Source organism: Phocoena sinus, chromosome 7 (genome assembly GCF_008692025.1).
Source record: "Phocoena sinus isolate mPhoSin1 chromosome 7, mPhoSin1.pri, whole genome shotgun sequence".
Taxonomy (NCBI): domain Eukaryota; kingdom Metazoa; phylum Chordata; class Mammalia; order Artiodactyla; family Phocoenidae; genus Phocoena; species Phocoena sinus.
The window spans coordinates 1,222,035-1,236,481 of NC_045769.1; the positions used below are offsets into that span (position 1 = coordinate 1,222,035).

The following is a 14,447-nucleotide window of genomic DNA, read 5'->3' on the forward strand; positions in this document are numbered from 1 at the left end:
CACAGGTCTCTAGGTCACTCCTGTTCTCCAGCCAACACAAAACCATCTTTTGGAAACGTTTGCAAGACGGGCCTGTTTTGGCTGAGACTAATACAATGGTGTGTGTGTGTTGATTACATAGATGGGGGAAAAGTTCTTATGCCAGAAACTCAAATTTCCCTGCCCCTTTGTGAGTAATAACATCCATGAACCCTGAGGTAGAGCAGGGTCCCCACCGAGTCCATCGCCCTGGACCACGCCGCGGTCATGGCACATGGAGCACCCCTGCCCCCAAGCAGGAGTCATACCCCTCCCCAGCCCCAAAGGAAGGGGTAGCATAGGTCTTGGTAAGGACAGTGCTGTGTGGCTGGAGACTGAGTGGATTGGGGAGGAAGCTCGGTCAAGGGCCAGGACACCTGGACAGGGCACAGGGAGTGTCAGCGGCGAAGCCCAGCAGACGTCACGAGCAGGGACCGGAGGCCCGGGACGGGAGGGGAGATTCTGTGCTAATTGGTGATGTGGGCAGTTACATCTCCGTGGAGGGGTAAGTGGACCCTGGAGCCCCGCATCTGTGCGCGATGGGGAGATGGCCAACAGCCGTTCTTCCGGCGCCGCCTTTGAACAGGCAGATGTCAGAGCCAGACCGGCTACTTCAGGACAGGACAGGCCACGCTGGGGGCCGCCCGCTCAGGGCCCAGTGGGCAGAGAGGAGCGACGCCCCGCCTGCGCTGGGCTCGGGGAGGCCAGGGACACCTGCGGCTCTCCAGGTAGGTTTCCGCGGGGTCCTGCCCCTCGGTGAAGTGGCCAGTCTGGCTGCCTCTGGACCTCGTCCCTCGGAGGGAAGTGTTTGGGGCGGGGCCGGGGTTGAGAGGTCCCTGATCTCACAAGGTGGGGGCTTCCTCCCCGCGTGCTTCACCCCACTGCACCCCGCATCTCCAGCATCCTCCCCCCTGAGCTCTGAAGTTCTCCACCGAGGGGCACTCTTGCCACCGCCCACTTCGTCCGCCCCCCAGGAGACGCCCCCCACTCTAGGAACATGCGGGAACCCCTGCCGAAGGTCTGCTCGTCCCTGCCCGCCACCCCAAGCTACTTACAGGATGCTCTCCATCTCTCTCCCCGACACATGCCTGCCTGCCCGGGCCCTCTCCCGTTCCCTCCTGTCCTCACAAGGAGTCTGCTGAAACGGGACGTGGAGGGACGTTTCCAGACAGGAACACTCTTTGTGTCTATTCCCCGTTTGCTGCAAAGCCAGAGCGGGTGTTGGTGGGAGAGGGGGGCGCAGGCTGGTGCTGTCTCCACTTTGCTCACGTCCCTTGTCGGGGTGCCCTGAGTCTCAGTGCAAGGGACCCCCGATTTGGGGGAGAGCTACCCCCACCGCCGCCCCTCCGGCCCCGCATCCTCCCCTCCTGCCCTGCATCCTCCCCTCTGCTCACCCGCATCTTCCCCTCCGGGCCCCCCGCATCCTCCCCTCTGCTCACCTGGCTCCGGCCCCCTTCCACTGTCTCCCTCAATCCCACTGTGTCTGGCCCTCATGTAAATTTCCACTGATTCCCTCTCTGATGAGGCTGGAAATGACCACACATTTCCCTCATAACTGGGAACTTTGAGAGCAACAAGAAATGCAGAGGAACCTAAGAGTCACTTCCCTGAAACCCTCTGCTCCGGCCCGGCAGGCTAAGGGCTGCTGCCCATCTCAGCGTGAAAGCCAGTGGCCTCCCCATGGCCCACGAGGCTCTGCTGACGTCCCCCCTTCCTTGGTGACAGAGCCCCCAACCACTGCTCTGTGTCACTCTGCTCCAGCCAGGCTGTGTCTGTGCCGCCCTCCACGCACCCAGAGGTGCCCTGGTGTCCCCCACTCCCCCCGTAGCCCCCTGGCCAGTCCTCACCCCGTGGGGACTTTGCCCCTGGGTCGGTGTCGCCTTCTCACTGACCCTTGTTCCCCACGGCCCTAACCCGGACCCGCCTTCCGGTCTCACTCTCCATCTCCGTACATCCTAAGCAGCTTATCTGCGTGTTATGAGCGGTGTTTACTGTCCTGTCTGCTTCCCTGCCCTCCCTAGAACTTAAATTTCATGGAGGCAGACGTTTCCGACTGTTTTCTCTCCCCATCGACCCCAAGTACCTTGAAACCATCGCTCCCCAATAGTGGGCGCTCAGTATCAGATGGACGGATAAGTAGGGGCCCCTCCCCTGCTTCCTCCGTGAGGTCTGAACATTGCGACCCTACTCACTGTGTCTCTACGTGGTGGTCCCTCAGATCCAACACGTCCCAAAACAAGGTCTTCCTCCTCCTTTCTCTCACAAGTGTGCACCTCCCTTCTGCACCCAAATCCTGAGCTCTCCCTTTGGGGGCATCTCATAGCAGTGCTGGGAGCCCAGGGAGCCCTCGGGAGGAGATCACAGCTGAGACCTGACGGACGCCCAAGTTCCGCTGGTGACGGGGCGGCAGGGGTACCTGAGGTCAGCAAGGTGCTCTCAGGGACTGAACGTGATTCCTGGGGCAGGATTCTGTCGTTCGACGGGGACAGACAGGAGCCAGGGGGCAGCAGAGGGCTTTGCTCAGAAGAGTGGTGTTTGGACGGATGCGGCTGGGAGAGGGATCTGCGTGCAGCTCTCTGCCCCACGCAGGGTGGACCAGATGGAGTCAGGGACTGTGGAGGAGGACCAGTCAGAGTTTTGGTTACGATCATTCTGGGTGCGGTGATGGAGCCTGAACTCGCGGTGGCTGGAGGAAGCCCACGAGGGTGGCGACAAGGGAGCCTGCTGGAGAGACGTGATGCTGTGGGAGGGGTGGGACCGGCCTTGTCTTAGCCACGGGGATAAGGAGAGCTGAAGCTTGGTGTCCGCCCGGGCAGCGGGGTAGATGGTGGTGCCCTGGTCCGAGATGAACACGAGGAGGGCGTGGACTCCAGGGCCCGTGGAGGCCTCCTGTCATCGGCTGGACGCACGGGTGGGATCTGCAGACAGACAGGGCGGTGCGGGCGTCATCTGGTGGAGACTGGAGGTGGGTGGCTTTGCTGAGTGTGGGCAGTGAGAGCAGAAAGCTGGGGCCACAGCACCAAATGCGGAGGCGAGGCGAGTGGAGACGGAACGAAACATCCCCCAGAAATTAGGGAAGGGCTGGTCACTGGCATCTGGGGGGCTACTGGTCCGCGGCGCGTGGGGACAGAAGCCAGGTGGCTGCGGGCCGAGGGGGCAGGAACCCAGACCATGGCTGCCCCTGAGCATTGATGGACGAGAGGGGTCCAGGCGTGACAGAGATGCCAAGTCGGGGGGACGTCTGGGGACTCAGCGGAGACAGCGGCAAACAGGAGAGCCCGGAGGAGAGAGGGCGGGAAACGTGCGCCCAAGGAGACTGGTTGGGGGCGTGAGCAGAGCTGCAGGGGCGGCTCGGCTCTGAGGCAGGAGCCCCGCACCCCACAGCTGGAGCCGGACCACAAAGGAGCTGCAGGTGCCGCCTGCTGAGAGGGCCGTTCTCGCCCTGCCCAAGGGTCCAGCCCTTCGGGGTGCACGGGGACACGGAAGCTGCCCCAGCCCTTCCAACTGTTCAGGAGAAGCCAGAAATCTGTGCTTCTGTGTAGAATGTGCTGATTTTCCAAAACGATGATCAGAGTGAGGGTGTGGGGCTTCCCTGGTGGCACAGTGGTTGGGAGTCCGCCTGCCGATGCAGGGAACACGGGTTCGTGCCCCAGTCCGGGAGGATCCCACGTGCCGTGGAGCGGCTGGGCCCGTGAGCCATGGCCGCTGAGCCTGTGCGTCTGGAGCCTGTGCTCCGCAACGGGAGAGGCCACAACAGTGAGAGGCCCGCGTACTGCAAAAAAAAAAAAAAAAAAAAAAAAAAGAACCACTGCGTAAATCTTTGCCTTTTCTTCTGGCCAATACTGTTTATTTTGTGAACTTGCATTTTATAACCTGTTAGAATAGTGTCAGGGGGCAACCAGAAACTCTAACTGTCCATCTTAACAGTTCCAAATTTCTAGCCCACACCCAAATGGGTTCACTTTTTTCTCTTGTAGACATCCCTCGGGAAGAGCCACAGCCTTGGTGTTTGAGGACCCGGTGTGTCCTGGTGCTGCCACGACCTTGGGTAAGTCCATGAACTTTCCACTGTGAGCCTCAGATTTTCATCTGAAGAATGTGAGCCTTGTTCTCCCAGGGCCGTGGTGAGGATTTCAGGGGGGATTTATGTGGACACACCTGACACTTGATAAGGTCTAGGTGCTCCTTTATGGCATTGAGGCTGGCTCTGGGGGACCCACCTGCAGGATGGAGAGAGCGTGCCGGAGCGGCCAACGGACTGCTCTGGAAACACTGCATGTAGGAGCCTTGTTTTCATGCCCCTTTCACTCCGCCATCACCCCTGTCACGTGCTGGACAGGTGGCCTCTCCCTCAGCGACAGGTCCCTTGAGAATGTTCTGGACTTCTCCCCTCTGCTGCCCAGCCACCCTCTGCCTTCTGTTTTCTCTCCTCCAGAATCGTGTTGACACCTCCCCTTGCTGATACTCCCTCCGGATCTTTTTGATGTTATGGGGTTTTATCTTTTTATTCCTTTACCATATTTTAAGAGGGCCTTGACGTGGTGCAAAGATAGACACGTAACCACTCTCCGCTCTTGGCCTGGGAGGCTGCTTCTTCTCCTGCAGACCCCCAGCCCTGTGGAGGGACCCCATGGGTCTGGGGTCTGGTTTGGCTGCCACACACCCCACCATCCCATGAGCCCTCCTGGTGTCCCTTCCTCTTATACAATCATCTCTGAAACCAGGCGAAAGACCAAGCATCTCCTAGTATAGATGACCCTGGGTGGCGAAGGGCTGTGCATCGTTACTGTTGTTAGATTCCTTGGGAAAGTCTGGGTTATAAGAGCAATTAGATGGTTTCAAGATTGCCTGGGGGAGGAAAAGGGCAGCGCGTTCTGGAGCCCCGCGGGTCGCCAGGAGACCTAGAGCCGCCATGTTCAGTGGCAAAGGCTTAACTTGGAGACACTTTCTGCTCCCCTGCTGCTCCAGGAGCCAGCTGTCCCCTCCTTGGGCCAAAACTCACCCCCAGGCTGAGCTGTGCTTTCTTCCCCAGCCGTCCTCGGCCCTCATCTGGCACGAAGCCGGTTTGCAGCCCTGGGCTCCCCACACGGAAGGATGAGGGGAGAACGTGACCGAGGTCAGCGCCTTCACGCTGGTGGGCTTCCTCACGGCCCCGGCTGCCTCCCTTTTCGTGCTGGTGGAGAACCTGGCCGTCATCCTCACCATCTGGGGCAGCTCCTCCCTCCACAGGCCCATGCACTACTTTCCGGGCATCCTGTCGTCCCTGGAGATCTGGTACGTGTCTGACACCATCCCTAAGATGCTGGGCGGCTTCCTCATGCAGCGGGGACGCATCTCCTTCATTGGCTGCATGACTCAGCTCTACTTCTTCAACTCCCTGATGTGCACCGGGTGTGTGCTCCTGGCCTCCATGGCCTGCGACCGCTACCAAGCCATCATGACCATGGGGCTGTGTGTCCAGCTGGTGGCCTTCGCCTTCGTGAGTGGCTTCGCCATCTCTGTGATCAAGGTCTACTCTATCTCCAGCACCACGTTCTGTGGCTCCAATGTCCTGAGCACGTCTTCTGTGACATCTCCCCCATCCTCAAGCTGGCCCGCACGGACTTCTCGACCGCCGAGCTGGTCGGCTTTGTCCTGACCTTCAGCATCCTGGTGTTCCCGCTCATGGCCACCATGCTTTCCTACGGACACATCACCCTGGCCGTCCCGCGCGTCCCCTCGGCCACGGGCCGTCGGCGAGCCTTCTCCACCTGCGCCTCCTACCTCACCGTGGTCACCATCTTCTACACGGCCTCGATATTCACGTACGTCTGGCCCCAGGCCATGGATTCCCGGAGCTCCAACAAGCTCATCTCTGCTGTTTACACCGTCCTCACCCCAGTCATCAACCCCTTGATCTACTGTCTGAGGAACAAAGAATTCAAGGATGCTCTGAAAAAGGCTCTGGACTTAGGTCAACTTTCACAGTAGCACAATTAAATGTCCTATAGTCTAATCTGTGGTGATAATAAAAACAACACCTTATAGGACACTTTACTTTCTTTAATAGTGACAATGTAATTAATTAATTAATTAATCAGTTTATTTTTGGCTGTGCCACGCAGCTTGCAGGATGCTAGTTTCCCCACCAGGAATCGAACCTGCACCCTCAGCAGTGAAAGAGCAGAGTCCTAGCCACTGGACCACTAGGGAATTCCCACTTTACGTTTTTAAAGTAAAATTTTTCATGAAACTTAGCAACCCTACAGAACTGTGAATAAATAAGAAGTCTTCATCCGGATTTGGTTTCACAAATGAACCACACTTATGTCACCAGCACCCAGATCAAGAGTCAGAAGCTACCCTCACAGCCCGTCCCCAAGATTTCCACTATCCGGACTTCTAACACCAGATGCTACTTTTGACGTTTTTGACGTTTTTATGAATAAGACCATGAAGGATGATTTTACATTTGACTTCTTGCATTCATTATGATGTCTGAGTGAATCCTCAAAGTTTCTGCATGTAGCAATAACACGTGCATAGAATGTGTAATACCCCACAGTACAAATACATCACAATACATTTATGCATGTTCCTGTTGGGGATAGAATTACGGATACTGCCTGTTATGGATAGTGCCGCTATAAATAACTGGTTTGTGTCTTTTCATGAATGTACGTACAGTGTTGTGAGCTGTGTGCTAGGCCAGACCTGCGTACATAAAGGCTACGCCTACAATTCCTGCAACGAAAGATTCACGTATGATCAGGCTTCACAGAAACAGCAAGACTGTTTCCCCAAGTGGGTGCGTGAGAATTCCAGTAGCTCCGTATCCTTACCAACACTTGGCATGCTAAGAATTCTCTATTTGCCATTCTTCCGGGGTTGCAGAAGAAGTTCTCTCTGCAACCTTAACTCGCATTTCCAATGACCAAGGCTGCTGGGCACTTTTGTAAGTTTAGTGGTTTAATGTCCTTCCGGATGTGCCCTTTCTGGAGGGCCCTTGCAATCAGGTCTTTTGCCTATTTTTATATTGAGTCACTTTTTCTTTTTAACATGCAGGAGTTCTTACGTATTCCGGGTCCATGCCCTCTGTTGGTTATATTTACTGCAAAAATGCCCTAGTGTCTGGGCTTGCCTTTCATTCTCTTAATGGTGTCTTTTGATGAAGAGAAGTTCTTTATTTTGATGCCCAATTTGTTCATTTTCCCCGTTTATATTAGTTCTTTATTTTCCATCTGTTTGCCTCCAAGATCATGAAGATATTCTGTTTAATTCCAGAAGATTTGTTGTCTTACCTTTCATGTTTAGATTCAGTCCATCCGAAACTGATTTTTATTTATGGTATGAGATATGGGTCAACGTTAATTCTTTTCTACAGGGATATGATATTGACAAGAACCCACTATTTATTGAAAAGACCATGCTTTCCCCTCCGCAATGTCACCCTTTTCATAAACCAAATACCTATCTATCTATCATCTATCTATCTATCTATCTACCCTTATCTCTTTTTGTACTCCTCATTCTGTCCCATTGGTCCATTTGTCTATTCCTGCACTGTTATTACTACAGCTTTTTCATGTATCTTGATACCTGGTAGTAAATCCTCTGTCCTTGTTCTTTTTTCTTCAAGATTGCCTTGGTTATTCTTAGTCCTTCCCAAATGGGGGTTAGGGGAGATACATTTTAGAATCAGCCTGTCAATTTCAACAAAAGAAAACTTGGGGGGCTTTTTATTGGGATTCTATTAAATCTATAGATCAATTTGGAGGTAACTGTCCTCTTTACAATTTTGAGACTTTTAATCCAAGAATAAGGCAAATCCTCTCTTCATTTACAAGTCCTTCAATTTCTTGATATACTTTTGTGGTTTTCAGTGTAGGGCTCTTTCACATGTTTCTGGGGATTTGAGTTTTTTGGGTTTTTTTAAAAAAATTCTAACACAAATGGCATCCTTTCTTTTAAATTTTTAAAGTTAAAATTAAAAATTTTTCTCTCTCTTGTTGCTGGTACATAGAACACAATTTTTTAAACTTTCTTCTTGAAACAATTACAGATTTACAGGAAGTTTCAAAGAAAGATGGAGGGAGGTTCTGTGCATCCTTCACCCCGTCTTCCCCGATGACACTGTCCTACATGATGGTAGCCTCCACATTGGGACACTGACTTTGATGCAATCCATGGAACTTAGGTTCTACCAGTTATACATGCATTCACCTATGTGTGTGCACGTGTGTGTGTGTGTGCACACGCGTATGCGGATACGCTTGTAGCTCTAGCTATTCTGTCAGCTGTGTAGCTTCGTGGACCACCACCATCAAGATATGGAACGTTTCCATCACAACCCCCCATTCCCTAGCCTCTGGTGACCACTAATCTGTTCTCCATCTCTATATAATTTTGTTATTTCAGGGATGTTACTTAAGCAGAATTACACTGTATGTAATCTTCTGAGATGGACTCTCTTCACTCAGCGTAATTCTCTCCAGGGGTCCAGGCTGTTGCCTGTATCAACAGTCCATTGGTTTTTCTAGCCGAGCAGTGTTCCGTGGTATGGATGTACCACACTTTGTTTAGCTGTTCGCCTTTGAAGAACAGGTGGGTGGTCCTCAGTTTTTAGCTGCTAGGAATGAAGCTGTTACGAACATTCATTCGAGTTCCTCTGTGAACCTAAATTTTCATTTCTCCGGGGTTAATGTTTAAGACTGTAATTGCTAGGCTGTATTACAGTTCATTTTTAGTTTCACACCTTTTCCAATTTGGAAACTGCTAAACTTCTCTTTAGCAGAGCGGCTGTACCTTTTCACATTCTTACTAGCAGTGTATGCGTGAACTAGCTTCTCTTCATCTTCTCCACCATTTGGTGTTATCACTATGTTTTTCATTTGGCCTTTCTGATAAGTGTGAAGTGGTATCTCACTGTGGATTTAATTTACATTTTCCTAATGGCTGATCACAGTTGAACATCTTTTCATGTGCTTATTGGCTATGTGTATAACCTCTTCGATGAAATGTCTGTTCATGTCTTTTGCCCACTTTTTAATTGGATTACTTGTTTCTTACTGTTCAGTTTTGAGATTTCTTTATGTGTTCTAGATGCGAGTGCCTGGTCACACCTGTGGTTTGCAGGTGTCCATCCCCACCCCCATCCCCACAGTTGCTTTTTCATCTTCTAAGAGTTTCTCACAGAGCAAAACTTTTAAAAAATTTTGATGAGGTCCAATTTACCAATTTTTCCTTTTTTGTATTATGCACTTGGTGTCAAGCCGAAGAATTCTTTCCCTAGTCCTAGGACAGTGATGTCCGATATTTAATTTAAGGTTATTTTGTTTCCTACTGGGATCGCTCTCCCTTTTTCACTAGGCCATCAGTAAAAGTTGTTAAACACGGAACTTTGTCTTGGGAAGTGAGATGAAGGATGTGTGTTTGCTTGGGGTGAAGCAGGAAACACAACCGGAGTGCTGGAGGGAAGATGCGAATGGTGTGGACAGTGACACAAGGCCAGAGAGTCTGACAGGGAGGTGTCCCCACCCTCACCCCCCCCGCCCCCGGGACTTCTCAGACGCGCTGGCAAGGACACGGAGCTTCTCAGACATATCAGAATGTAGAGCCAAGCCTTGGGTAATAAGCGGTGATTCCACAGGGCTGGATGACTTAGGGCTACCTGGTCACGCCTGCTCATCCAACTGTATTTGAGGTGCACCTGTGATGTGTTAGGAGCTTTGCTTGGGGCTGGGGGCACAGTGGTGTAGGATCTGGAAGTGGCCCATGCTGCTGGACAATGCAGGGTGTAGAACACTGTTCTCTCGATGTGGCTCATTTACATCAGAATTAGCTGGAAGCTTGTTAAACACATTTTAGGGCCCATCCCAGATCTTCTAAATCAGACCCTCTGGCACTGGGGACTAGGAATCTGTATTCTGGACAAGCAGGGATTCTCTTATTAGAGAAACAGCCATTGAAAGGACCTTTGTTTTTACAACTCCATGACCATTCTGAAAAGTTGAAAACCAAATGAAATTTAAACAAAAGAAAAGTTAGGGTGTTAAAAACAATAAGCCCGAGGAGGAGAGTGAGGATCTTAAAGCCTTTTCAAACGGCAGCCTGGTAGGTAAGAAATCTCATATTAAAGTCACCTTCTAACCTGAAAGGAACTGAGGCCCCCGGTCATTGGATCGATTGAGGTTTTAACAGGGGAATGAGGACAGCTTTTGTTTGCATGTTACTCAAGGTGTTGACACCACCAGGCCCGCCAAGGGGTATGAGACCTTTTAGACCTGGAGTCGCGAGCCAGGCGGGGAGATGGGCCCTGGGGAGGTGGAGGATGCGCGGACCTCAGCCAGGCCGGCCCTGATGGACAAGCGCCGTGGGTCGGTAAGGTCAGTCTACGGTCCTTCTTTAGAGCCTCTCGGACGCCCGCGCTCGTCCTGGGTCGCTCTCACGCCGGCCCTCCTTTCACCCCCCGCCCCCAGCCCCAGGCCGCCTTCCTAGCCTCGGGTGGTTTGTGAGCTATGGAGACACTTTCAAGGAGGTGGTTTTGATCCGCACCTGCCGGTCTAGGGAGTTTGGGAGGGTGGGGAGCGTCCTGGACGCGGGATGTGCTGCAGCAGTAACTACGAGATCTGGGGCGGCCTCGGCTCCTCGCACTGCGCGCCCTCAAAACCGGGCAGTGGGCAGGCCTCCCCTTAGAGCCTGGGCGGCGGGAGACCCTCCCCTTGGAGCCCAGGCGGCGGGCGGGCACTACAAGGTCCAGAGGGGACGGACGCCAAGGGAAACCCGAGGCAAATCAGCCCCCGGCCGCGCTCTGCGCGCCTGCGTCCGCCGTCCGGAAGTTCCCGACAGGCGCGGCGCGGGCATCCCGGCAGTGACATCACTGTGGCGCGCCGGTCGCGGGAGGGGCCCCGTCGCGACTGCGTCCCCTCGGGTCCTTGAGCCGGTGCTGACAGCGGAGTCATGGCCTTGAGGCTGCTGAGACTGGTCCCCGTGTCCGCGACCTCTCGGGGCCTCGCGGCGGTCGTCCAGCGCGTGGTGAGGCGGCGGCGGGCGGGGTCCGCGGGTGGGACCTGGCTTGTCCTCCAGGCGCCGCCCCTTCTTCACCTCCCCGGGCCTCCCGGCGTCATTCTCGGGGGGGATCGCACTGTCCCCTGGAGAGTTTGGTCCTGAGTCGCGAGGGCAGGCCTCGGAAGGGCCGCCGCGAGCTTCTCCAGGTCGTTTTCTCTCAGCTCCGAGCAGAACGTGGGGCCCGGAGGGGAATAGGCGGCCTGGCCGCCCTGCTCGGGGAGGCCAGGTTGCGGATATCATTACCCAGTGCGACTGTGCGATAGACGAATGAGCTGGTGTGGGCGAGCCCCGAGAGCCTGGGGGCGCTCATTCATTCATTAATTCATGTGGCAGCGCTGTCCAGGGCCAGGTAAGGGGCGATGTGACGTTGAGCAGAAGGCGTTCAGGTTAGATCTGGGAGGATTAGAACTTCTTACGGTAGAGACAGTGGAATGACGTTGTACGCGGATTCAGCAAGACAAGCAAATGAACTGTGGCTGGAAACCTTAGGAAAACTATTTTATGACAGTGACTGTATCCTAGCTCCTTTGGATACTAGTGGCTGGAGCAGCGTTGGTGTCGAACTGGAAAGGGACTTGGCCTCTGTGCTCAGGATTTTGATGGGCAAAGGATTTTGAACAGAACAGTACAATAGCCTTATTAAAAAGTCATAGAAATGTTTCAGGAGATAACTCGGGCTGCAAAATAGAAGAAAGAGAGAAAGAATGAAAGAGGGAAAGGTGATTGTCTATAGCACCCAGCGTACTTCCCTGCATTAGTGACAGTGAGGGCCCCAGGGTAGAGGGGGCTGCCGGGCACACACTAGGTGGACCCACCTGTAAAACTGTGTTCACCTCTGGACGCTACTCCCTACAGGGGATGTAGATGGACTTCAGTAGGTCCAGAGAAAAATGAATAAGATGAAAAGGGTATACAGCTTGTTACTTGGAATAATTGAAGGAATTGGAAACGTGTCGTGAAAGATCACTTATTCCATGTGATTCCAGAGAGCAGAAGAATGGGACTGAGGATGGGAAATAATAGAAAAACTGTCATAACCGTAAAAAAGCACTCTCTAAAGATTTGAAGTCAGGGAAGTTGATTGCTTTATTCACATATCCCTGTGCACCTGCCGTGTGCCACATCCGAGGTATATTCAAGTTGGGGACACGGATGGGAAACAGTTTGCACATGGCTCAGAGGTAACCTGGAGGAGAGAGGGATTAATTTCTGGGGCGCAAGGTACCCATATGATTAACACCCCGTCACTTATCTCATCTGCTACTCTTCCCGCACCCAGTCCACTTGGCAGCAGCTACACTGGCCTTGCTATCTTGCCTCAGGGCGTTGGCGCTTACTGTTCCCCCTGCCCGGGAGGGAGACCCTCTTCCAGGTAGCCACGTGGCCAGTTCCCTCACTGCCGTCCAGTCTCGGTTCAAATGTCACTCTTTCTGCGAGGGTTCCGTGACCACCCGTTTTAACGTACATCCCGTCCCGTAAACTGTCCTCCCCTTCACAGCACTTACTTAATATGCTGTATAATTACTTGTTTTGTTATCCTGTGGAATTTTTTGGCTCACTGCTGTATCCCCATCGTCTAGAAAAAAGACTGCATAGTATGGGAATCTAATAAACAGTTGCTGAATGAGTAAATGAGCGAGTGAATGACACACAGTTGCAACTGAGTAAATTAGGTATTCGCAGTTGTTGGGATTTGAGAGTTTTGGAATATATAGAGAGTATCCTGCCGTTTTCTCTGCTGGTCTCCTGTCGCTGGACCTTTGGTTGGTTCCCGTCGTTTGTTGTTGCGGGTGTTACTCTATGAGCATTTTGATATGTATCATTCCTCCTGTTTGCTTCTCTTGGTTGTGGTGTTTTCTCAGATTCTCCTTGTTTCTGTTGACCTTGGCAGTTTTGAGCAGGACTGTGTGGGTAGTTCGTCCCTCAGTGGGACCCATCTGATATTTTCTCGTGACCTGACTGGGGCTGTGTGTTCTTAGGAGGAAGGGCACAGAGGCAAAGTGCTGTTCTCATCACATAATATGAAAGGTACACTGTGAGCATGACTTATCACTGAGGACCTTCGTCACCCGGCTGAGGTGGCGGTAGCGCCTCTGCTGTGAAGTTACTCTTGCTTCCCCCTTTCCATCGTGTCCTCTGTGGAGGGGAGTCACTGCGTGCACGCAGGGAGTGGGGGGTTAGGCTCCCTTCCTCGAAGGCAGAGTAGCCACATAAGTCGTTTGGAACTCTTCTTCATGGGAGGTTTGTCTCTTCTCTGCATTTATTTATTTATACCAGTATGGACTTGTGTATACTTTTTTTATATTTCGGGGTAAAGTTCAGTACAGCTCTACCTCGTTGCTCAGACCGTTCCAGCTGTGGCCATTGGGAGCTCTTTCAGGTGGCTCCTGTATCCCTGTAACCTGCCCCTCACGGTGTGTGTTGGAGCACTTCCTTACTACCTGGCCTGGCAAGCTGGTAGTCATAGAATCAGCCATTTCTCTGAGGAGCCCTTGTTCCTTTTACTGGAGAATGGCATTAGAAACCAAGACCTAGGTACTCCGTGTGATTGATCTTGGAGCTTTGTTGCTTCTAGGTCCTCTCAGCAGACAGAGCAAGGAAGTGTACTATGCTAACCTGTGTACATACCCACCTCTATAAGTACTTCCCTGTGTCCACTAAACATGAGTCCATACTGTGTCTGTAGCTCTGATGCGGTACTGCATGGGTCATTCCAGCTCCTCCCCTTGCTGATCTGTGGGGTTATTTTGTTTTGTTTTTCGGGGATAGGGGTTGTTTGAGTTTCAGTGTGGAGAGTAGATTGGGACACTGGAGACAGGAGACAGAGCAGGCATTTGCGCTGCAGATGAGGCTGTCGCAGAATCGGTGCACTGGGGGTGGGGAGGGGCCGCTGGCCCCAGAGACTTCAGATTAGGATCAGTAGGGTTTTGTGAGTGATTATGGAGTTGGAGGAAGGAGGAGGGTATCAAAGGTGCCTCGTGGCTTCGCTCTGCTCTGCTTGGTGGGTGGGGAGCTTGTGAGGGGAGCAGATTGGGGCTCGGGGTGCGGGTGCTGAATTTCAGTTTTAGGTCTGTTAGCTTTCAGGTACTTTCAGGACATCTAGGACATCAGGAGCTGTTTAAAGGCATGACATAACCCGTTCCAGAGCTCAGGGCGGGAGCCTGCACTAGAGAAATGTTCCTTATCCCCTTCCGCCCTGTCCCCCCCTCCCCCTCCTTCCTGCCTTTCTGTCATCCGTCCATCCATCCGTCCATGCAATTTTTATTGAACGTGGTAAGCGTGTCCTGTTCCAGGCCCTGAGGATTTAGCAGTGATCAAAGCAGGCAGTCGCTGTCTTTATGAACTTACGTTGGGGGTGGGGCTGAGAGGCAGTAATTCAACAA

General features: G+C 52.8%; 2 protein-coding genes across 3 annotated transcripts in view; both read left to right on the plus strand.

The window, feature by feature from the left end:
* The first annotated feature begins 565 nt into the window (after window positions 1-565).
* LOC116756782 (olfactory receptor 6B2-like) lies at window positions 566-7,189 on the plus strand. The gene is given in 3 exon segments (XM_032637725.1): window positions 566-746; window positions 5,118-5,570; window positions 5,573-7,189. Coding segments are annotated over 3 exon segments (1,050 nt in total). The 3' UTR covers window positions 5,989-7,189.
* A 3,691-nt stretch (window positions 7,190-10,880) lies between these two features.
* Window positions 10,881-14,447, plus strand: part of NDUFA10 (NADH:ubiquinone oxidoreductase subunit A10) — a 48,881-nt gene continuing 45,314 nt past the window's right edge. Inside the window, exon 1 of one of the 2 annotated variants that reach the window (XM_032636856.1) lies at window positions 10,881-11,031. In XM_032636856.1, the coding sequence (XP_032492747.1) occupies window positions 10,957-11,031 (75 nt within the window). In that variant the 5' untranslated portion in view covers window positions 10,881-10,956. The remainder of the gene's footprint in view (window positions 11,032-14,447) is intronic. The other variant, XM_032636855.1, reaches the window with a different exon arrangement.